A 23,623-nucleotide genomic window follows, 5' to 3' on the forward strand; every position below is an offset into this window, starting at 1 on the left:
TTCTTTCTTTGGGTTGTTGTGTTAATTAAATCTTTGTTTTATGTTTTTAAAGTTTTTATTTAAATTCCATTTAGTTAAACTGCAGTGTAATATTCATTTCAGGTTTACAATATAAAGATTCAACAATTCCATACAACACCTGGTGTTCAACATGCCAGGTTCACTCCTTCATCCCTATCACCTAATGCACCCATCCCCCCACCCACCTCCCCTCTAGGAACCATTAGTTTGTTCTCTATAGCTAAGAGTCTGTTTCTTGATTTGTCTCTTTCTCTCTCTCTCTTCCTTTAATAATGTCATTAGAACAGTGCCTGCATATAATGATAGTCAATAAATGTCAGTGGTCATTATTTATACCCTTAGGAATACATCATAATACTCATCAGACTTTTTTTCCCCCCCTTAATTTCTATGTTCCCCTATAAACTGTAAGTTCTATAAGGACAAACATCTCCTCTGTCTTGCTTAGTACTTTTCTCCTGTGGTTAAGATCAGTGCAGAGCATATAGAAGAAATTAAATAAATATTTCTGAAAATCATGTTGTTATTTGGATGCAAATCTTCAGAAAACATTCCACATTTCTCACCTTCCAAGAAACAATGCCTATGACCATAGTGACTTCTATCCTTGTCCCTCAGCCACCACACAGGCTCTTTGAGTTTAACTGAACTGTACTGCTAAACTGTAGTACCTCTTACTATTCTAGCATTTTCCCACATAGTACCTCTTATTCAGCCATGTGCACTGCTGCTAGAATAATCTTTGAAAGCAAAACTCTGTCCCTCCTTAGTTTAAGAACTTTCAGTGGTTTTCCATTACCCATTCGGCAATCAATATTTTGTAATAAAAGTGTAAGTCTGAAAATTATGTTTAATTCTTGGAAAAAATTAAAGAAGAAATTGAGTCAGAACTCTACTTAGTAGGAAGACTTGAAAGAATTATTTTGATTAAGTGTTTTGCACACATTAAGTGTTATACAAACTTCTGGCATTTCCACAAATAAAATAAAAAAAATATTGGAGAATGTTTATATTTCTAAGACCATAGGGTATAGTGAACAAAGATCATAGTCCAGGGGAACCAAAGATAATAGTTAAAATTTAAGTTTAAATCTGCACAAACTTACTATCTCCTCATGATAAATTAGTTTCTCTCCTCAGTGTTTTCCAAAAGGGAATAATAATTTCATGACAATGGTCATTTATTTAAGTACCATATTTTTTATTTAATATCCTGGGAAGGTAACCTTCAACCTGTGTTACTAGTTAGAAAGTTTCTAGCTTCGAGTTGCAGAATGCTCAATTAAAAACCCATTTTAAACAGGAGCTTGTTTCTCTCACCTAGCTTAAAACTAGATTATCCTAGGTTTGGGTCAGCAACTAATCATTCTCATCAAGAATTCAATCTCTTCCATTTCCCCATCCTCATTTGTTGGCCTTCCTTCTTGGGCTTGGTATCTCATGGTCACGGAACAGTCGCCATAGCTCCAAGAATGACATCTAAACACCAATATATCCAAAGAAGAAAGCAAGGAACAAAGCAAAAGAATTCTTTCACATTATCTCCTTGTAGTATAAAGTAAATCATCTCCAGATGCCAATAGATTATGTCCTTAATGGCTTCGCAGTCATACGGCTATGCCACATGGCCAACAAAACTGCAAGGAAAACTGACAAAAATAAGAATCTCCCATTTTCAGCCTCTATCAAAGAAAAGGAAGCTTCTGTCATTAAGAATATTTGGAGGAGTAATACCTATTGGATAGAGCATCAACACAATCTGCCACCTATGAAGAGTTTGTAAAGGTATTTAGAACAGGGATTGTGTTTGTTTGTTTGTTTTAAGATTTTATTTATTTATTTGACAAATAGAGATCACAGGTAGGCAGAGAGGCAGGCAGAGAGAGAGGGGAAGCAGGCTCCCTGCTGAGCAGAGAGCCCAATGCTGGGCTAGATCCCAGGACCCTGGGATCATGACCCGAGCCGAAGGCAGAGGCTTTAACCCACTGAGCCACACAGGGCCAGGATTGTGTTTTTCAGTTTAAATATAGAAAAAATTGTTATTTTTTAAAGTAAATTCACTGTTTTAAGCTTTAAATCAACCCAATTGCCTCAAGATAGTCAAATCATGTTGTAAATGTATTTGTGTGTAGTTGTGTTTGTGTGCAGATAAATAAACTCATATAAATATATATTTACACATACACTACTTATATGTATGTGGTGAAGAGAGGAGGAACATCATTCTGTAACATGCGAGAGTCCTATTAGTAAAAAAGCATCAGACACTGAATGTTTCAAACTGCATAAAATAGAGTGTCTCCAAGCAGAAAACAAGAACTCATGCTACCATATGTGTGTGTGTGTGTGTATGTGTGTGTGTGTGTGTGTAACTTCTTTTTCATGGCAACTCCTAAATGAGAGATGGAACAGATTGCCAGGCACTAAGTATCTGATGGATCATAATTAAGATTATACCTTTGAAATTTTAATTTTAGGTTTCCTTGAAGTGTCTTCTTAGTTTTCTATCTCTTATTTAGAATCTTCCCAATATATTGTATAATATTTGAAACTGCTAGACTAACCAAATTAGGTAAGAGAAGGGAAATTTCATTATGCAGAATTTTGGAAAGGGATCTAAGGTAAACAGAAAATTTTATTAATTATATAAATTGAGGATTAAATTCTTGCTAAGAAATTCTGCAACACGGAGCCACTGGGTGGCTTAGTCAGTTAAGCATCTGTCTTTGGCTCAGCGTCCTGGGATTGAGTCCTGCATGAGGTTCCTTTTGCCTCTGATATTTGTTAGGTCATGGATTCTCTAAACAGCCTAGAACATAACTAATGATAAAGGAGGGAAAGAACACTGGGTGTCTTGATTTGCCTACAGTATCTTTTGGGGGAAAAAATTTTACTAGCTGCTTTTAGGAGATAAACTGTAGGAGGCATTGGATGAAGCAGGCATTTAATTAGGAGGGTCTTGTGTTAATGCAAGTCAGAGACAATAGTTTCTCAAATCAAGGTGGTAGTGTCATAGTTGTGATATATGGGGTATTATATGTCTATACTGTATATATGCTTTATGTGTATGTATATATTATGTATTACGTTTTAATCCAGTACTCCATTTCACTTAGTAAAAGTCCAACTTTCACAATGACCAACAATTTCCACCATGATCTTGTCCCTCATTACATGTCTGTCCTCAGCTCCTTCAACTCTCTCTATTATTCCTTCTATTTAATACAGTATTCCTTTCTGTATTCTCAAACATGCCAGAAGTATCACCTTATCACCTTTTGCACTGGACAGTAAACTTCCTTAAAAGGATACTTTTCCAGGGGCAGCACTTCGGTGACCCAGTCCGTTAAGCATCTGCATTTGGCTCAGGTCAAGATCTCAGGGTCCTGAGATTGAGCACCAGGACAGACTCCCTGCTCAGTGGGGAGTCTGCTTCTCTCTCTCCTTCTGCTCTTCCCCCTCCCACACTAGTACTCCTGTATGCTCTCTGTCTCTGTCAGAGACAAAAAAGATTTTTTCTAAATACTCACTTTAAACATCACCTTCTCAATGAATTAGGGCCCATGTCCAATTTACCTTTGCATTCTCAATATTTTTTTAAAGATTTTATTTATTTATTTGATAGAGAGATCACAAGTAGGCAGAGAGGCAGGCAGACGAGAGCGGGAGGAAGCAGGCTCCTTGCCAAGCAGAGAGCCAGATGTGGGACTCTATATCAGGACCCTGAGAATGGGACCCAAGCCAAAGACAGAGGCTCAACCCACTGAGCTACCCAGGCGCCCCTGAATTCTCAATATTTAACACATTCCTTCACATAGGAGTTTTCTCCTCTTTGGATTGCTTTTTCTTACATGCCAGGTAGCTGGGATGTAGCTACTATGAGTAAATCTCTTAAAATGCAAGTTTAATTTGACTGACTCTAAAATATTCTATTTGAAGAATCTGCTTAAGAGCTATTTAAACATTTTTATTTTAAGATGAGAGTAAATTTATGGTCATGAAACTGGTTGGGTTCCTGGAGGAACACAACATATCTGCTTCTTCATTTCCTACTAAGGGAAGCTGGCACTTCAATATTTATTTTCTTTTAATTCCCTGTTCAATTTTCCATTCATTTTGATGAAGTATTTGTAACCTATCGTACCTCAGGAAATTAATTTAAAAAAAAAAGAATTCTAAATGTAGATACAGATCAAGCCTTAGAGTTCTCAATTAATATTTTGACAACAGGTCTAAGTCAAAATTAATTAGAGGAAAAGAGTGAAGTGAAGCAATGACCTAGATATGGAAACTCGGTTTATTAACAAAAAAATGATTATTGTTAAATTTAGTGGTGTTTAAGTAAAATGAAATACAAAAGCCATGTTTTTTAATTTTTCATTGCATAGCTGCTAAATGTTCACTACTGCTTATCTGTTTGAATAAAGTCATATATTCTGAATAAGGAGAAAACTCTTATTTTAAATCTCATGAATCATTAAGGAAGGCATGTGATTGTATGAGGACTGGGTATAACATGCAACTGATAAATTATTGAACACTACATCTGAAACTAATGATGTACTATATGTTGGCTAATTGAGTTTAAATTAAAAATAAAAATCAATCAATCAATCAATAAATAAATAAATCTTATGTATCTCAGTACTTAAAAAGAAGGGACAACCTGTTTGTTTTCCTAAACAAAAAATAAAAATGTAATGCCCAGCATGAGAGAAATTCACACGTCATCCTGGGACAATGTAGAAACAACCTTCAAACTAGAAGTGTTTTCTCATAGTCCTTGTTTATTGAAACAAAATAATAGAGTAGAAGCAAAGCATATCATAAAGACGGTAGAGTTGAAATCAGAAGACTGAGAGGATACTCTAGACCTTGTCTTTGTGCAGCTGTGTGACTTTGGGTGAATTATTAACTACTCTGATCTTCATTTTCCCATCCATACAGTAAATACGTTTTGTTGATCAGCTACGTGCTACTTTGACTGCCTAAAAATAAAACCAACTCTTTGCCAAAAAAAGCCTCCTGCAAAATGATTACAGATGCAAAATAGATTAAAAATAATAGTCTTTATTAAAACTTCTATTTCTGCCACTTAAAAAATGATATATTCTTGGGGGCACCTAGGTGGCGCAGGTGGGTAAGTGTCCAACTCTTGGTTTCAGCTCAGATTGTGATCTCAGGGTCCTGATCTGAGTCCTGATATTGGTCTCCATGCTCAGCACAGAGTCTGCTTGGAATTCTCTCCTCCTCTCCCTCTTCCCTACTCCCTCTAAAGTAAATAAATTAAGAAAAAAACAGATATATTATTTCCAATCAGAGCAAAGAAACAGGAGTATACACATACTAACACACTATCTGATTTGTGTTTCTAATAGCAAGTGGCAGATAAGAACAAGCCCAGTGCTACAGTGTCAATTCTGTTGTTGCTCAATTCAATAATTTAGAAACTATTCATCTTTTTCCAGTGGAAAAAAGAAGTTTAAATGAAAAAAAATTTAAACTCAGATATTATATTCCTGTTGATAAACAGGAAGAAATTGAAGGCATTGTGCAAATGATGAAAAAAAAAAGACGTAGTAAATTACAGACAGAAGACCCAAATCTCTTTGACTATGTTCAGAAAAAAATAGGCGAAGAAGGCTACCCCTGAAAATATTTTCTTGAAACACATAAAAGCTCCCTGCTAAAAACACGCACACACACACACACACACACACACGCAAAACAAACAAACAAACAAACAAACAAAAAACCTCCCTGCTGTGTAACTAATAGCAGAGAGACATTCTTTCCTATTAAAACTGTTTCCTACTCAGAATTTTCCCAAGGGCAAGTTTAACATCTTTGTTTCTCAAGCTGTAAATGAAGGGGTTCATCAAGGGAACTGTGTTAGTGTAAAAGATAGAAGAGATTTTCCCCTTATCCATAGACCCAGCAGAAGATGGTTTAAGATACATAAAAGCACAGGAGCCAAAGAATAGAGAAACAGCAATTATGTGGGAGCTGCACGTGCTGAAGGCTTTCGACCTCCCCTCAGTGGAGCTCATGTGCAGGATGCTGGACAGGATGAAACCATAAGAGACAAAGATGGTGACACTGGGCACAATTACATTGATGCCCGCCACAATAAAAACCACCAGCTCATTGACATAGGTGCTGGTGCAGGAGAGCTGGAGCAGAGGGAGAATGTCACACAAATAATGGTTGACGGTGTTTGCATCACAGAAGGTCAGTCTCAGCATGCATCCTGTGTGAGCCGTGGCACCTGAAAATGCCATTAAATATGAACCAAGCATAAGGATGGAACACACTTTAGGCGGCATGGCAACATTATATAAGAGTGGGTTACAGATGGCCACATAGCAATCATAGGCCATTGATGTCAGCACATAAGCTTCAGAAATAGCGAAAAAACAGAAAAAGTAAAGCTGGGTCATGCATCCCCTGTAGGAGATAATATTCTTCTTTGATGTGAAGTTAATCAGCATTTTGGGTGTAAACACAGAAGAATAACAGAGGTCTATGAAGGACAAATTCAAGAGGAAAAAGTACATGGGGGTATGCAGGTGTGAATTGAGCCCTATTAGATTTATCAAGCCCAAATTTCCCAACACAGTGACCACGTACATGACTAGAAAGAGACAGAACAGGGGGAGCTGGAGATCTGGAAGGTTTGTGAGCCCCGCCAGAATGAATTCAGTCACAAAGGAAGAATTTCCACGAGCCATTCTTCTCAAAGGGGATCTGTGAGCATAGAAGGAAAAAGTTAGAAAGAGAAAAACCCAGATTTTTCCACCATATCTCCTCTCTCAAGTGTGGTGTATGTAAAGGGAAGATAAAAGACTAGTCCAACCTGGACCCACAAACTCTTTTACCATTATTATGAGACTGAGTGACTCAGACTGCTCCTTATTGGGCTCTGTAAACTAAGTAACAAAGAACTTCAAAACATTCTATAGAGTAAAGGGAAATACTGCCAAATGTAAACGTAACAGTTGGAAAAAAAAAAAAAAAGATAAGGGAGAAGTTTGTACCAGGACAGAATTATCTTTCTCTCCTCAATCATTTTCATTCACTTGAGCCCTCTCTTCAGCAATAAAACTGGAAGCTGAGACCTGGAACTGGCTTCTAATGCAGATCGGAGTTGGTGTGGTGGAAACCAAGTAGATTGTTTCTAATCCAAAACTAAGGGACCAGTCTACAGGAAGTTCTGCTCCATGTCACAGAATCAAAGTCACAAATCTGGAGTAGCAAGAGTTTTCCCACGGAGAGGAACTTTATGACTGACAGAATGCATTCTTTGACCACTACCTACAATATCTCTAAACACTCCCGGCTCCTGACAGATTTTTCTCAATTTCACTTGAGACTCAGGACTGCAAAACTGGGGAAAGTGACATACCTTTGATCTTCAGACTTCCATCTCAAAAAAGGAGGACATTAATAAAAATGAAATTTAGAAGTTCACCCACCTTAAGCCAGAAAACTTTGGTGCTTCCTTATTATTGTTATTACTCCCATTGTCATGGAAGGACAATTTCAGACTGTGAGATTTGGGTCCTTTAACTCAAAGAAAACGCAGCCAACACTTAATTGCTGATATACGCTAGAAAATCATTTAGAACTGTAGATCATAATTTCTGATTATGACTTTGAGTTCCCTTAAACAGTAGACAAAAACAGTCTTTACTATTCTCATTTTTGCCACTTGGTAAGTCACAGAAGTTATAACGTGAGTGTGATTATGTAATGTACTTGGTTGTAAACAAGGCAGAATCTTGCTCAGTGTCTTCCCCAAGGAAAACCTCTAAGTGTAATAAGAAGCTCTGGGGATTCTATAAATACCCTGGACCATAATCTGTCTTCAGTTTCTTAGGGATTCAACAATTTGATCAATTTTTCCCTTCCCTGTAGGGATCATACCTCCCCTCAGGAATAGCCAAGACCCATTTCCCATTCTGCAAACTGGTGGAAGAGGAAGCCTTAATCTCTACTTTTCTACATGACACACTAATTCAAAACCAATTTGTATACTGATTCCCTTTATAAGAAATCTAGAAACCGGCTAAGACGGTCAGGCACCCAGTGCATGCATGAAACCAGACATATTGAAGCTTTTAGGAATATTCAAGATAACCTCTTGTCATAATACCTACGTTGGCATAGCACATGTGATTGGGACAAAAATCCCCCAGTTCCTAGCTACTCCCTGGAAAAGGAAAGAGGTGTACCATACATCCAAAGCCTCAAGTTGTTTAGGAGCTACCCATAAGACTAGCTTTTGTACTGTATGTCTCAGAAAGGTGAGGAAACATGGAACATGGCATAGTTTAGCTGCACAAGGTGAGAGAGAACAGAGACTGCAGTTTGGGTTGGAAATCACAATAGCTATCTACCCACCACACACACATCCCACTGGCTCAGCACACAGCTAGCAGTAGAAAACTCTTTTCCTCCAATCATGTATCTAATGACCCAACTCATTACAGAATAAGTTGCCTGAGGAATTGGCTTCAGTCTTGCTTGTTTTGTTTTAGGGTGCTGATGGGACATGACATACTCCAGAAGAAATGAAGCAAAAAGAACAAAGTCAAGTCGGATGGAATGACAAGAAAAGTAAGAGGCTCCCACCATCTGGCCAGGCTTACTGTGTGGGTCTTCTCTAGTGCAAGGCTAGTCCATGAAGATTAGGACAGGTAGATATTTTGTCTACTGTCCAGAAACAAGCCCAGGGAGTCTCAATATTTCCCCAAACAGACAATATAAATTTCCACAAACTGTCCCTAATGAAAGGAAATATATCATTTACCTGACTTAGAATTCAAGATAGCTGTTATAATAAGGTTCACTGCAGTCAGGGAACAATACATATAAAAAACTGAGAGTATCAAACAAAAGGCAGAAACCTCTAAGGAATACCAAGAAGAAGTCATGTGGCTGAAGAACAGAATAACCAACTGGAAAAATTACTGGAGGGTTAAAACAGCAGAGTAGATCATTCCAAAGAAAGGATCATAGAATTTTTTTTTAAAGTCATTTGAAATTACTCATCAAAGTAGCAAAAGGAAGAATGAAAAATAGTAAAGAAAATAAGAGAATTATTGGGCAATGTCCGGTGGACCAATATATGCATTATAGGGATCCCCCAAGAAGAGCTGGGAAATGACCTGAAAGAGTTATCAAAGGAAAAATGCTTAAAAATCCCCAAATCTGTAGAAGGAAATGAACATCCAGATCCAGGAAGCAAAAATGATCCCCACCCCCACCCCTGCAAAAAAAAAAAAAAAAAAAAGACTTCAAAGAAATCCACACCAAGACACATTATAATCAAATTACTGAAAAGTAAAGACAAAGGGAACTTTCAAGGAGCAAGAAACGTGCAATTTATCCCATACAATAAAGTCCCTATAAGAACATCAATGGATTTTTCAGCAGAATTCAACGGATTTCAACAGAAATCTTGCTGGTCAGAAGAGAGTGGGATGATCTATTCAAGGAACTGAAAGAAAAAAAAGGGGGTTCACCAAGAATACTATAAATACCAAAAGGAGAAGAGACATTTTTTTCTTACATGAACAAAAAACTGGAGAAGTTCATCACCACTAAACCTGCCTCATAAGAACTGTTGAAAAGAAAGACACTAAATAACATCACATTAACTTAAAAAAGTCTAAAATAAATTGATAAAGGTAAACACATATAACAGTACAGAATATTGCATTATAAAAGTGGTGGGTGAATTTCTTTTAATTTTGATATGAAAGTTAAAAGATAAAAGTATTAAAAGTAGCTATAACTAAAAATGTTAATAGACACAAAACACATGTATGCATTAAATAAAGCCTTTTTAAGTGACAAAAGCAAAATGTCAGAAATATTTCTTTTAAATCAAAACTACAGCCCCGGGGAACCTGGGTGGCTCAGTCATTGGGCATCAGCCTTCGGCTCAGGTCATGATCCCAGGATCCTGGGATCGAGCCCCGCATCGGGTTCCAACCCCGCTTCACGCACCCTGCTGTGGAAAGGCTGCTTCTCCATCTTCCACTCCCTCTGCTTGTGTTCCCTCTCTCACTGTGTCTCTCTCTGTCAAATAATAAATTAAAAAAAAAAAAACTACAGCCCCAATAATGTATGTAAGTATATGACCAAGGAGGAAAATATGTGAGGGTGTGTGCTAGGCCTACACATGTACACCAAGAAGAAAATCTATTATGATAAACATCTATATTTAAAAAGAAGAGACACTTGATTCAACAACCTACCTTTATACCTGAAGGAACTAGAAAGAAAAGAACAAATAAAGCAGAAATACATCAAATAGAAAATAGAAAATAATAGTAAAATCACTGAAAATAAGAGCTGTTTTATAAGATAAAATTGGCAAGCCCTCAGCAAGTCTAAATAAGAACAAAGAGAGAAGATCCCAATAAGTAAAATTAGACATGAAAGAGGAGACAATAAAACTGATGTCACAGAAATAAAAAGTAAAGGATAATAAGATTATATGAACATTTATACACCAACTAGATAAGCTAGATGAAATGAATAGATTCCTAGAAACATACCACCTGCTAAAATAAATCATGAATACAAAGAAATTCTGAACAGAACTGTAAGGGGTATCATGATTAAATCAATAATCTAAAACCTCTCAACAAGGAAAATCTAAGCTTCAAGCATAAATTCTACCAACTATTTAAAGAAGAATTCACACCAGTCCTTCTCAAGTCCTATAAAAGTAAAGAACAGGGTAGACTTTCAAATCCATTCTATGAGGCCAGCATTATCCTGATACCAAATCCAGACAAAAATAGTACAAGGAAAGAAAATTAGAAGCTAGTATCCCTGATGAATTCTGAATTCTTATTCATCTGAAGAACACATAAGCATATATTTACACACACACTTATATTTAGTAGGAGAGAAGGGCAGAAGCATCATTCTCTACTCATACAGAGGGGATTCCGTTAGTAGTAAAAAAGCAATAGTCTCTGAATTTCTCCAAATGTGAAAACTGCTTAAAATAAGACATGGCTCCAAACATAAAACAATGACTTGTACCTACCACAATTACAGATTTTTATCTTAATGTTTTATTTAAATTAATTTGTTAACATATAATGTATTATTAGTTTCAGGGGTAGAATTTAGTGATTCAACAGTTGTGTATAACGCCCAGTGCTCATGACATCAAGTGCCCTTCTTAATGTCAACTCTGAAGGGAAAAAGATAGAAAGACCACTTGGGCACGTGTTAGTCTCTTTGGGCTGCTATAACAAATCCATGGATTGGGGGCTTATAAACAAGAGAAATTTATTTCTCACAGTTCTGGAGTCTGGGAAATCCAAGATCAAGGTACCAGGAGATTTTTCATCTCTGGTGAGGTCTCTTTTTCTGCTTCATAGACTGTTTGTCTTCTTGCTCTGTCCTCACATGACCAAAGGAAAAAAGGGAACTCTCTGATATCTCTTTTATAAGGGCACTGATCCCATTCATGAAGGCCCCACCCTCACGACCTAATCAACTGCCAGAGTTCTCATTTGCTAATACCATCATACTAAGGATTAAGTTTCAACATAGGAATTTGAGAAAGCCAGATTCAGTCTATAGCAGACTTTACTTTAAAAGTCTTTCTTCATGCTCTATCTATGATCTAAGATCTATATCTAATATCTGTGTTTAGGATACTTCCAACATACCGTATATGATTTTGAAACTTCTACACTCACAAAATTAGGTTACAAAATGTGATAGAAATCAAAATGGAAAATTTGGGAAAGGACCAAGGTAAAGAGTAGATTATTAATTGTATGAAATGATGTTAAAAGTCCTGCTAGGAAACTCCACTTCTGCATGTGGTACTTAAAAAGAGGCACTAGGGTATCCTTAAGAAAACCAAAGCTCCCCATCTTAAAGAAAGCATAACTATAAACTGCAAATGGAAGTAATGATTAAGAGCTTAATTTTATTTTTCTCTTGCAACCTGAGTAAAAATGAAGAAGAAAAGGACCTGCCAATCCATGACTTGTGTGACCAGTGCATTTAATTCCCATCCTCAGCTCAAAAATAAGTGGTTGTGATTAAGAGTTACTCTTTCCTGTGCTCAAATCTTGTCATAATATGAAATTTCTGAGCAGATCAAAAGTATAAAAATCCTGGGGTTAAGGCAAATGAACAATTTCATTTCTGGACAACAGAACTTAGAAATATGTCCTAGCAAATCCCACAATGTCACAGTACATGTCACATTCAAGGAGAAGGGCAGTAATCTGAGGTTTGGTTACCCTACTTTGTAAAGTCCTATCAACTATCCTATCAATGGTACTTCTAGAAAAAATGTGTTGCCTCTGAGATTTTCTAGTTCGTAAATTTTCTACACAACTTAGAATATAACTCATAGTAAAAGAGAGAAGGAACTTTTGGGTCTTCAGGGGAAGGCCTTCTTACAATTATAACTGTCCTAAAAATAAGAATTTTCTTCTGTATCAAAACTGTAACAATTAAATACTAATCTGTTTTACATGAAGTAAGGTATAGAGTAGTCCAAAGAGGTCCCTATCAATTGGAAATTAATGTTTCAGTGATAATCTAAGTAAACAGCTCCCTCTGATGGGGACTTTAGTCTTAGACAACATTTGAATCAATTTAAAAGTAAAAAAATTACTGTAAGGAATATCCCAAGAAGGCATTAGGAATTTATTTTCTTTTTTCTTTGCAAGTTTTTAATTTAATTTCCAGTACGTTAAAATACAGTGTAATATTAGTTTCAGGTGCAGAATTTAATGATTTATTACTTACATACAACACCAAGTATTCACCACAGCAAGTGCCGCTCTTAATCCGCATTACCTATTTAATCCATTTCTCCACCCACCTCCCCTCTAGCAACCATCAGTTTGTTTTCAACACTTAAGAGACTATTTCTTTAAAAAAAAAAAAAGGAGTGTTTCTTGGTTTCCTTCTCTTTCTTCCATGTTCATTCATTTTGTTTCCTAAATTCTACATTCTACATGTGAATGAATATTTTTAAAAGTCAAATTAAGATCCTTCACTCATAAAATCTAAAAAGAAATCCTTCACTGATATATATATATATATTTTATATATACTTTTATATAATATGTTGTATATAGATAATATAAATATGTCTCACTTTTAAAAATCAAAAAAAACTCTATACATCTTAATATGCTGGAAGAAAAATTTGGTAATTATTTTGCATTCTCCTTTCACTTACCCTTATGTCAATATGAGGAGCATTTGAATTATTTTTCTCCCAGATTTATTTAAATATAATTGACATGTAACACTGTGTAGCTTTAAGTGTACATGTTTATTTGACAAACAAATATTGGCATGTGATTATCACAGCAGTATTAGCTAATACCTCCATCAAGTTACGTAACTAACATTTCTTTTTTGTGGTGAGAATTTTTAAGACCTACTCTCTTAGTAAATTTCAAGTATATGGTATACATATACAATGGAATATTATTCAGCCATAAGAAAGAATGAAATTCTGCCATTTACAACACTGTAGATGGTCCTAAAGGATTTGCCAAGTGAAATAAGTCAGGTAGAGAAAGATAAAAACTGTATGATATCTCTTGTATGTGGAATCTAAAAAAGCCAAACTCAAAGAAATGGAGAGTAGAAAGGTGGTTACCAGGGTTACCAGGGGTTGAGAAGAGTGGAAACTGGGATGATGCTCTTCTGATAGTACAGTCTTCCCGTTAGAAGACGAATAAGTTGGGGCACCTGGGTGGTTCAGTGGGTTAAGCCTCTGCCTTCAGCTCAGGTCATGATTGCAGGGTCCTGGGATCGAGCCCCGCATCAGGCTCTCTGCTCAACAGGGAGCCCGCTTCCCTCTCTCTCTCTGCCTGCCTCTCTGCCTACTTGTGATCTCTCTCTCTCTCTCTGTCAAATAAATAAATAAAATCTTGGGAAAAAAAAGAAGATGAATAAGTTCTGGACATCTAATGAACACAGCACTACTATAGATAGCATTTGAATTCTTTAGAGGAGTGGTATAGGCTAAAAGAAGAAATTGTTCAAAGGCTAGTAAGTTCAAGGAGAGAAAGAATTTTAAGGCTATTCCTTGTTCCTTCCCACCTACAATCTTATGGCTCTGAGTTATCAAAATTCTTCAACAAAGTAGCTTGAAAAGATCTTTTTTCATTTAATTTTATTTTTTCAGCATTCCAAGATTCATTGTTTATGCTCACACCCAGTGCTCCATGCAATACGTGCCCTCCTTAATACCTTCCACCAGGCTCTCCCAACCCCCCACCCCCTCCCCTCCAAAACCCTCAGTTTGTTTCTCAGAGTTCACATCTTAACAGGACAACCGCCCCTTTATTTTTAACTGCTAACCAAGTGGAATAAAAAGACTTAAATGCAAATGTAATAAATATCACTCATAAAAGTGACATGTGAAAGAACAACAATGAACGAGTATAGAGATGAATGACTGCATTTAAATTCATGACAGATGCATATATATATGACACATATATTGCAATGAAGAGAATGCAAAAATAACTCTCATATTGATGGTCACTTGATTTTCAACATGGTTGACAAGATGTTCTACAGAGAACCAATAATCTCTTCCACAAATGCTAGAACAAGTGGATGTTCACATTTAAATAAATGAAATTGGATCCCTATCTCACACAAGACACAGAACTAACCCCAAGTAAATCATAGATATAAATGTAAGAAATAGTACTATAAAACTTAAGAAGAAAATAGCAAGACATTGTCACCTTGGGTTTGGCAATGACTTCTTAAATATGATACCAACAGCACAAATGACAAAAGAAAAAGATAAACTGGAATTCAACAAAATTTATACCACAAGATCCAGTGTATCCATTTAATGGTGTGTACTTAGAAAAAAAGAAACCAAGTGCCTTTACAATTTATAACATGGAGGAACTTTGAAAAGATTAAGCCAAGGAAGAAAAGCCAGTCACAAAAGACCACATATTATCTTACTCCATTTGCATAAAATATCCAGGGCATTCAAACCCATACAGTCAGAAACTAGATTGGTGGTTGATTAGGTTGGGACTTCCTCTGGGAATGGTGAAAAGATCCTGAAATATACTGTGCCAATGCTTGAACAACCCTGTGAGTAAAATGTAAACCATTTAATTTAAATGTGTAAGTCATATCAATACAGCTGTTATCAGAAAAATAATACCAAACTCCAAAAAAAAAAAGATGAAACAAAAATAACCAGAAAACATTTTAAAGTGAATACAAATAAAAACAAAACTTATCAAAACATATGTAATACATTTAAATACAGTGTTTACATGCAATTTAGGTACATAAGTACCTGCAGTGGACAAAAAGATATTTCAAGCCAAAGGTTTTTACCTCTGTCTTGTGAAACCACACACACACACACAAATAAATAAATAAAAATAACACCCAGGGGCACCTGGGTAGCTCAGTCAGTTAGCAACAGACTCTTGGTTTTGGCTCAGATCATGATCTCATGGTTGGTGCAGAGTCTGCTTGAAGTTTTTTGCCCTCTGCCTCTCCTCCAATACACATGTTCTCCCTCTCCCTCAAAGTAATAAATAAATCTTTAAAAAAAATAAACCCCAAATATGCAGAGAGATTAAAATGATAAGTTAAGAGCAAAAAGCAATAAAATAGCAAAGGACAATGTATAAAGTTAATTTAAAACCTCTGTTTTTGAGATCAATTAAGATGCTAATCTTCTAGCCAGACTGAATAAGCAAAAAAGAGAAAGTCACACATTATTGATACCGCAGAAATATAAGAGGTTGTTACCACAGATCCTAAGGACTTAAAAAGAAAGTAAGGGAATATTATGAACAAATTTATGCTAATAAAGTGACAACCAATTAAATGGATGTTTCCTGAAACACAAGCTTCCAAAGCTTACTTAAGAAGTAGGTAACTACAAGGATTTTCTATCTATTAAAGAACTTGAAGTTTCAGTTAAAAACTTTCCCACGAAAAAAGCACTAGGACTATTCAGATAATTTCATTGTTAAATCCTTCCAAACATTTCCAGAAGAAATAATACAATTCTACACAATCTCTTGTAAAAGTTAAAAAGGATAAACATAACAATTCATTCTATACAACATGCAATACAATGATACCAAAACCAAATCATTACAAGAAAACTGGAGATCAATGCCAATCATAACTATAGATATAATTTTTTAGCTCATTGAATCCAAATATAAAAAAGGCATGATAAAAAAAGAAACATTCATAAAATAAAACATAAATTGGACATTATCAAAATTAAAAATATTTCCTCTAAGCAAGATATTATTAAAATAATCAAAAGTTCATATCAAAAGATTTCTTTGGGTCATCTTCAATTTCTTTCATAAGTGTTTTAAAGTTTTCTGAGTAAAGATTATTTACCACTTTGGTTTGGTTTATACCTAGATATCTCATGGTTTTTGATGCAATTGTAAATGGGATCAATGTCTTGATTTCCCTTTGTGATGTTTAATTATTGGTGTACAGAAATGCAACAGATTTCTGTACATTGACTTTGATCTTGTGACTTTACTGAATTTATATATCAGTTCTAGCCAGTTTTTGGTAGAGTGTTTTAGGTTTTCTACCTAGAGTATATTGCATCTGCAAATAGTGAAAATTTGACTTCTCCTGGCTGATATGGATGCCTTTTATTCTTATTGTTTTCTGATTGCTGAAAGACTAGGACTTCCACTACAGTATTAAATAACAGTGGTGAGAGTGGATATCCCTGTTTTATTCCTGACCAAAAAGGAAAGCTCCCAGTTTTTCCCAATTGAGGATAATATCTGTGGGTATTTCATATAAGCAAAAGGAGAAATATTCCATGCTCATGGATTAAAAGAGCAAACAATATTAAAATGCCCATACTAACCAAAGCAATGTATACATTTAATGCAATCCCAATCAAAATTCTGAGAGCATTTTCACAGAGCTAGAGCAAACAAACCTGAAATCTGTAGGGACCTACAAAAGACCACAAATAGCCAAAGTAATTTTGAAAAAGAAAACCAATGTTGGACACATCACAATTCCATAATTCAAATGATATTACAAAGCTGTAGTGATGAAGACAGTATGGTTGTGGCACAAAAACAGACACATCGATCAGTGGAACAGAAGAGAAAATCCAGAAATGGACCCTCAACTATATGGTCAACTAATCTTTAACAAAGCAGGGCAGTGTATCAAATGGGAGAAAAAAAAAAAAAAAAACCTGTCTCTCCAAAAAAGTGTTGGGAAAACTGAACAGCAACATGCAAAAACAATGAAACAGGACCATTGTTTACATGATACACAAGAATAAATTGAAAATGGATGAAAGATCTAAATCTGAGATATAAAACCATCAGAATCCTAGAGAAGAACACAGCTAGAAACCTATTTAACATTAACCATAGCAACTTCTTACTCGATACATCTCTAAGGCAAGAGATACAAAAGCAAAAATAAACTATTGCAACTTCATCAAGATAGAAAGCTTCTTCACAGAAAAATAAAAAATCAACAAATCTAAAAGGCAACTTCTGAATGGGAGAAAATATTTGCAAATGACACATCTAATAAAGGATTAGTATCCAAAATATATAAAGAACTTATCAAATTCAACACCCAAAAAACAATAGCCCAGTTAAAAATGGGCAGAAGAGATGAATAGACATTTCTCCAAAAACATATAGATGTCCAACAGACAAATGAAAAGATGCTCAACATCATGATCAACAGGGAAATAGAAATGAAAACTACAATGAGATATAACACCTTACACCTATCAGGGCTAAAACTAACAACATAGGAAATAACAGGTTGTTGGCAAGGATGTGGAGAAAGGGAAAAGGGGAGCCCTCTTAACTATTAGTGGGAATGCAAACTGGTGCAGCTACTCTGGAAAACGGTACAAAAGTTCCTCAGAAAACAAAAAACAGTATTAACTTGTGACCCATCATCTAGGTGGATCCACGAAATTCACCTAGGTATTTACCCAAAGGATACAAAAATACTGATTCAAAGGGGTTCATGAACTCTGATATTTACAGAAGCATTATCAACAATACCTAAGTTTAGAAAGAGCCAAATTGTCCATTGACTGATGAATGGACAAAGAAGAAGTGGTATATGTGTACAATGAAATATTACTCAGGCATGAGAAAGAATGAGATCTTACCATTTGCAATGACCTGAATGGAGGTAGAGACTATTATGTTAAGTTAAATAACTCAGTCAGAGAAAGACAAATACAATGTAATTTCATGCCTATGTGAAATTTAAGAAACAAAGAAATGAATAGGTGAAAATGAGAGACAAACCATAAAACAGAATCTTAACTATAGAGAGCACACTGAGGGTTGCTGGAGGGGATTTGGGGGGAGCAGGTTAAACAGGTGATGGCAATTAAAGAGGGAACTGGTTGTAATGAGCAATGGATGTTGTATGTAACTGATAATCATGATATTCTTGCTTAAAACTGACATGATACTGCATGTTAACTAAGTGGAATTTAAGTAAAAATTTGAAACAAACAAACAAAAGAATAAAGTAGAGCAAAACAGACTACAAAGAGTAGTAGACATGAAATGGGAAGGCTAAGAATTTAGGTAAATCTTATTTTATGTAGCTGTGTGACTTTAGATAAATCTAACTACACCAAGCTTCACTTTCCCATCCACACACAAATATATTTGGATGATCAGTTATTTGTTGGTTTGGCTCATAACAGAGGTCAAAAATAAAAATTAAAAAATAAATTAAAAAATAAAGGTCAAATATAAAAATCTACTGAAAGACACGTGATCCATAATGTCTACATAGGCAAAATAGGTGAACCTTGATTGTCTTTATGGAATCTTCAGTCTCTAGCATTTAAAGGAGACATATTCTTGTAAATTGGAGGATAGAAATTGAGAGCACAAACAGAGTATCTGACACATGCTTCTAATACCAACTGTCAATAAGAACACCCCCAATAATGCACTGTCATGCTACTGGTAGCTAATTCAATGCTTTGAAGACTACCATAAATGTTCCAAGGAGAAATAAAAGCTCAAAATGACAATGGGGAAAAAAGACAACATGTTTCTTACTTAATGTTATTACTAAACAGAACAAAGATGTGGAGAAGTAATTGTGGTATTGGTGAGGAAAAAAAAAGACCAGTTTACAAAGACTAAAAATATACTATAAGACTCAACCTTCCTTTACCATGTTAAGGAAAAAATGGCCTAAGAAGGTTGCAACTAAATGTATTTTATTTAAACACATAGAATCTCCCTGTATATAACTAACCACACAGAGACAATGTTTCTGATCAAAATGGTGTCCTACTCAGAGTTTTTCTCACAGCAAGCTTAATGTCTCTGTTTCTCAAGCTGTAAATGAAAGGGTTCATCATGGGAACTGCATTCATATAAAAGACAGAGGAGATTTTTCCCTCATCCATAGACACAGCAGATGATGGTTTAAGATAAATAAATGCAGCATATGCAAAGAAGAGAGAAACAGCAATTATGTGGGAGCTGCATGTGCTGAAGGCTTTCGACTTGCCCTCAGTGGAGCTGATGCACAGGATGCTGGACAGGATGAAACCATTAGAGACAAAGATGGTGACACTGGGTACAATCACATTGATGCCCACCACAGTGAAAACCACTAGCTCGTTCACATAGGTGCTGGTGCAGGAGTGCTGGAGCAGAGGGAGAATGTCACACAAATAATGGTTGATGGTGTTTGCATCACAGAAGGTCAGTTTCAGCATGCATCCTGTGTGAGCCATGGCACCCGAAAATGACACCAAGTATGAACCAAGCATAAGGATGGAGCACACTTTAGGTGACATGGCAACATTATATGAGAGTGGGTTACAGATGGCCACATAGCGATCATAGGCCATTGATGTCAGGACATAACATTCAGAAATAGCAAAAAAGCAGAAAAAGTAAAGCTGAGTCTTGCATCCCCTGTAGGAAATAATATTCTCCTTTGATGAGAAGTTAATCAGCATTTTTGGTGTAAATATAGAAGAATAGCAGAGGTCTATGAAGGACAAAATGAAGAGGAAAAAGTACATGGGGATGTGCAGGTGTGCATTCAGCAGGATTAGCATTATCAAGCCCAAAATTCCCAACACGGTGATCACATACATGACTAGAAACAGGCAGAACAGGGGGAGCTGGAGATATGGTAAGTCTATTAGCCCCATCAGAATGAATTCAGTCACAAAGGAAGCATTTCCAGGAGCCATTCTTCTCTAAGGGGATCTGTGAACATAGGAAAAATGTTAGAGAGAACAATTTAATTTTTCCCATGACATCACCTCTCACAAGAGTTGGGTTTGTACTGAGAATATTTGAGACTAGCCCAACAAGGACCCATAGAACCTGCTTTATCACTATCGTGAATCAAGTCACCTGGACATTCCCTCATTAAAGTTCTTTTAAGCTGTATAAGCAAAGAGCATCAAAACCTGGCCTACAAATTGAAGGCCACTCTTTCCATATGCTAACAGAACTGTATGAAACCAAAGGTTAAAGGAGAAGATTGCAACAGGAGAGAATCACCTTCTCTCATTTTATTTCTTTGACCACATTGTCCCTAACCAGTAACTGGAGGCAGCAATCCCAAAAACCTGGTGCTGCCTTCTAATGGGGATTAGACTTGGTGTGGTGGGGGGACTGAAGAACATTCTTTCTAATCCAAAACTGAAGAATCAGAGGCTTGGAGAGTTTAAGCTCCTGCCCTATGTCACTGAGTAAAAACCATAAATGTACAAGAATGAGAGTTCCATCAATGGAACTGACCAATAAATTGCATTCTTGAAACCTAATAATATCTCTGAAACTTCCCTTCCCTACATGGCTACCCTCCCCTCCAACAGATTCTTCTGTCATATTCACATGAGTCTGAGGACTGCAAAGACTGGAAAGAAAGTAGCATATCATAGATCCCCAGGCTTCCATCACAAAAGGAAGACAGAATATAAATGGAATTCAGAAACTCACCCTCCTTAGGTAAGAACACCTTGGTCCTTCCTTACCAGCATTACCCTTGTGGTCCTGAAAGGGCAGATTTAATCTCGGTGGCTTTGCTCACTTTGATTCTATGAGGACAGACCCCACACTTAATTTCTGAGCCCTGCAAATCCTTCTGAACCACAGATAACAATTTCTGATTATGAGTCCTCTCAAGCAACAGACAAAAATAAATAGCCTTTATTATTATCATTTTTGCCACTTGATAAATCACAGAAGACTTAAGGTGAGGGCAATGATATAATGTCCACAGTTATAAACAGGGCAGGAGCTTGCTCAGTCTCTTCCACAGGGAATGATTTCTGGTGTAATAAGGTCTTGAGGGGATTGCATTTACACACAGGACCATAACAGGTCTCTTTCCTTAGGGATCCAAAATTTTACTCAAGGTTTCCCTCCACTGTAGGGATTAGACATCTCCCAAAGAGGAACCAAAAATAAATTCTCATTTCCCATTAAGCAACATGGCAGAAGAGGAAGCTCTAGACCCTGTGACCCTCCATGAACACACTGATTCAGAAATGTTTCCTGTACAGATTCCCTTTGTAAGAAATCCAGATACTAGTTAAGGTAGTCCTGCTCCAAGTTAAAGCATGAGTCTAGTCACATTGGAACTACCAGAGATATCCCAGATATCTTGTTGTAACACTTCTCCTTGCACAGCACCTTCAAATTGGGACAACCCCCCCCCCCACCCATCCAGTGTCTGGCTTCTCCTGGGGAGGAAAAGAAGTACACCATGTGTCCAATGCCCCAACTTTTATTAGCCAGTTCAGAAGACTGGCTTCTGGATACTATATGTCAGAAAGTAGAGGGGATAAAAAAGGGCATTCTTTACCTGCCCATGAAAGAGACAAAAAATGATGGTGGTTTGCACTAGAAGTCACCAGATTTCCTCACCCAGGCTCAGTATAGAGGAAACAATTGAAAACCCCTTTTCTACAGCTTCTCTAGGGTGGGGGAAAAATGTGCACCACACATCTAATAACACAACTTATCTGTGAGCTGCCTGAGGAATTGGCTTCAGTCTTGCTTATTTTAGAACACAGATGCAACTCTGCATACTGTGGATGCCTGGGGTGGGGGGCAACTAAGAACAAAGTAAAAGGATTAGCCTGTACACACTTGGGAGGCCTCCAGAGTGTCTGATCAGACATATTATTGGTACTTTCTTGAGTCCAAGGCAAGACTATGAATATTAGGACAGATGAGTATTTTGTCTAATGTGTAGACACCAATGAAGAGTCAATAAAAATGAAGACAAGTTGAAACACTTTCCAAAAAGGAGTAAGAGAAATTTCCACAAACTGACACTAATGAAATGAAAATATGTGATTTACGTGACAGAGAATTAAAAAAAACTGTCATAAAGATGCTCACTGGAGTCAAAGAACAATTCACAAACCAAGAGAAAATGTCAACACAGAGACAGGAAGCTTAAAAGTATTAAACAGAAATCATGGAGCTGAAAAATACAATTGATGAATTGAAAAACTCAACAGGGGTTCAAGAGCAAACATGATCAAACAAAAGAAAGAAACACCGAATTTGATGAAAGGTCACTGAAAATTATTCAGCTAGGAGGTCAAAATGAAAAAAAAAAATAGTGGAGAAAGCTTGAGGGACTTATTGGATCCAACCAAGTGGATCAATAGATGTATTTTGGAAACCCCAGTTGGAGAGGGAGAATGAACCAGAATGTAGATTCAAAGAAAAAAAGGCTGAAAAATTCACAAATTATGGCAATTTCCCAATACTTTGACTTATTTATAGAAAGATAAAACCACAAAAACTGCAATGATGTGTATATATATACAAAGACCAAGGTTCAATTGCTAATCCACTCTCCACTTTATTTAACTGAACTAACCTGACTTCCACCTTCAGATTTAGGTCCATATCAATTTCCAGGAAGGATGCTTATCTAAGCAGGTGAGATATAAAAGATTCTCACCCAATATTCTGTGATTCCACACAAATTTACTGACTGCTGAATCACCTTTAAAATTTAAAATTATGATATTTGGTTTCTATTTAATCATTATGCTTTATGATAGCTCTGGTGATTATGCAAAAATTATGCCTAAAGAAGCTCTTTAAGAAAAGATTTTTGTAAACAAACAAACAAACAAAAATATTGTAAAAGTAGCAAGACAAAAGGATTCCCTAAAGTATAAGGGAAGACAAATCAGATTAGCAGCAGATCTGTCAAGAGAATCTTGACAAGCTGGAAGAAAGTGGCATGATATATACAATGTGCAGAAAGAGAAAAACTGCAGGCAAGAAGATGCTATCAAGCAAGACTATCATTCAGAACAGAAAGAGAGATAAAGAGTTTCCCAAAATACTAAAGGAATTTGTGACCACTAAATTTCAGCTCTACAAAAAATTTAAAGGGGACTTTTGAATGGGAAATAAAGACCAAAAGCGACAAAGACTAGAAAGGAAAAGAGAAAATCTCCAGGAACAACACAAAACAAGTAATGAAACACTAAATATTTATCTATCAATAATTACTTAGAATGTAAATGGAA

At 36.2% G+C, this 23,623-nt stretch overlaps 2 protein-coding genes across 2 annotated transcripts; both read right to left on the bottom strand.

Moving 5' to 3' along the window:
* Positions 1-5,819: 5,819 nt before the first annotated feature.
* LOC116874375 (olfactory receptor 8B3-like) lies at positions 5,820-6,752 on the bottom strand. The gene has a single exon (XM_032869039.1). It carries the CDS (start codon positions 6,750-6,752, stop codon positions 5,820-5,822), a length of 933 nt encoding a protein of 310 aa, XP_032724930.1.
* Positions 6,753-19,369: 12,617 nt separating this feature from the next.
* On the bottom strand, positions 19,370-20,302 carry LOC116874376 (olfactory receptor 145-like). Its single transcript, XM_032869040.1, has one exon. The coding sequence runs from the start codon at positions 20,300-20,302 to the stop codon at positions 19,370-19,372; it is 933 nt and encodes a 310-aa protein (XP_032724931.1).
* Between the last annotated feature and the right edge of the window lie 3,321 nt (positions 20,303-23,623).

The sequence above is a fragment of the Lontra canadensis genome, unplaced genomic scaffold, assembly GCF_010015895.1.
Source record: "Lontra canadensis isolate GAN:19392208 unplaced genomic scaffold, GSC_riverotter_1.0 scaffold36, whole genome shotgun sequence".
In the NCBI taxonomy this organism is placed as follows: Eukaryota; Metazoa; Chordata; class Mammalia; order Carnivora; family Mustelidae; genus Lontra; species Lontra canadensis.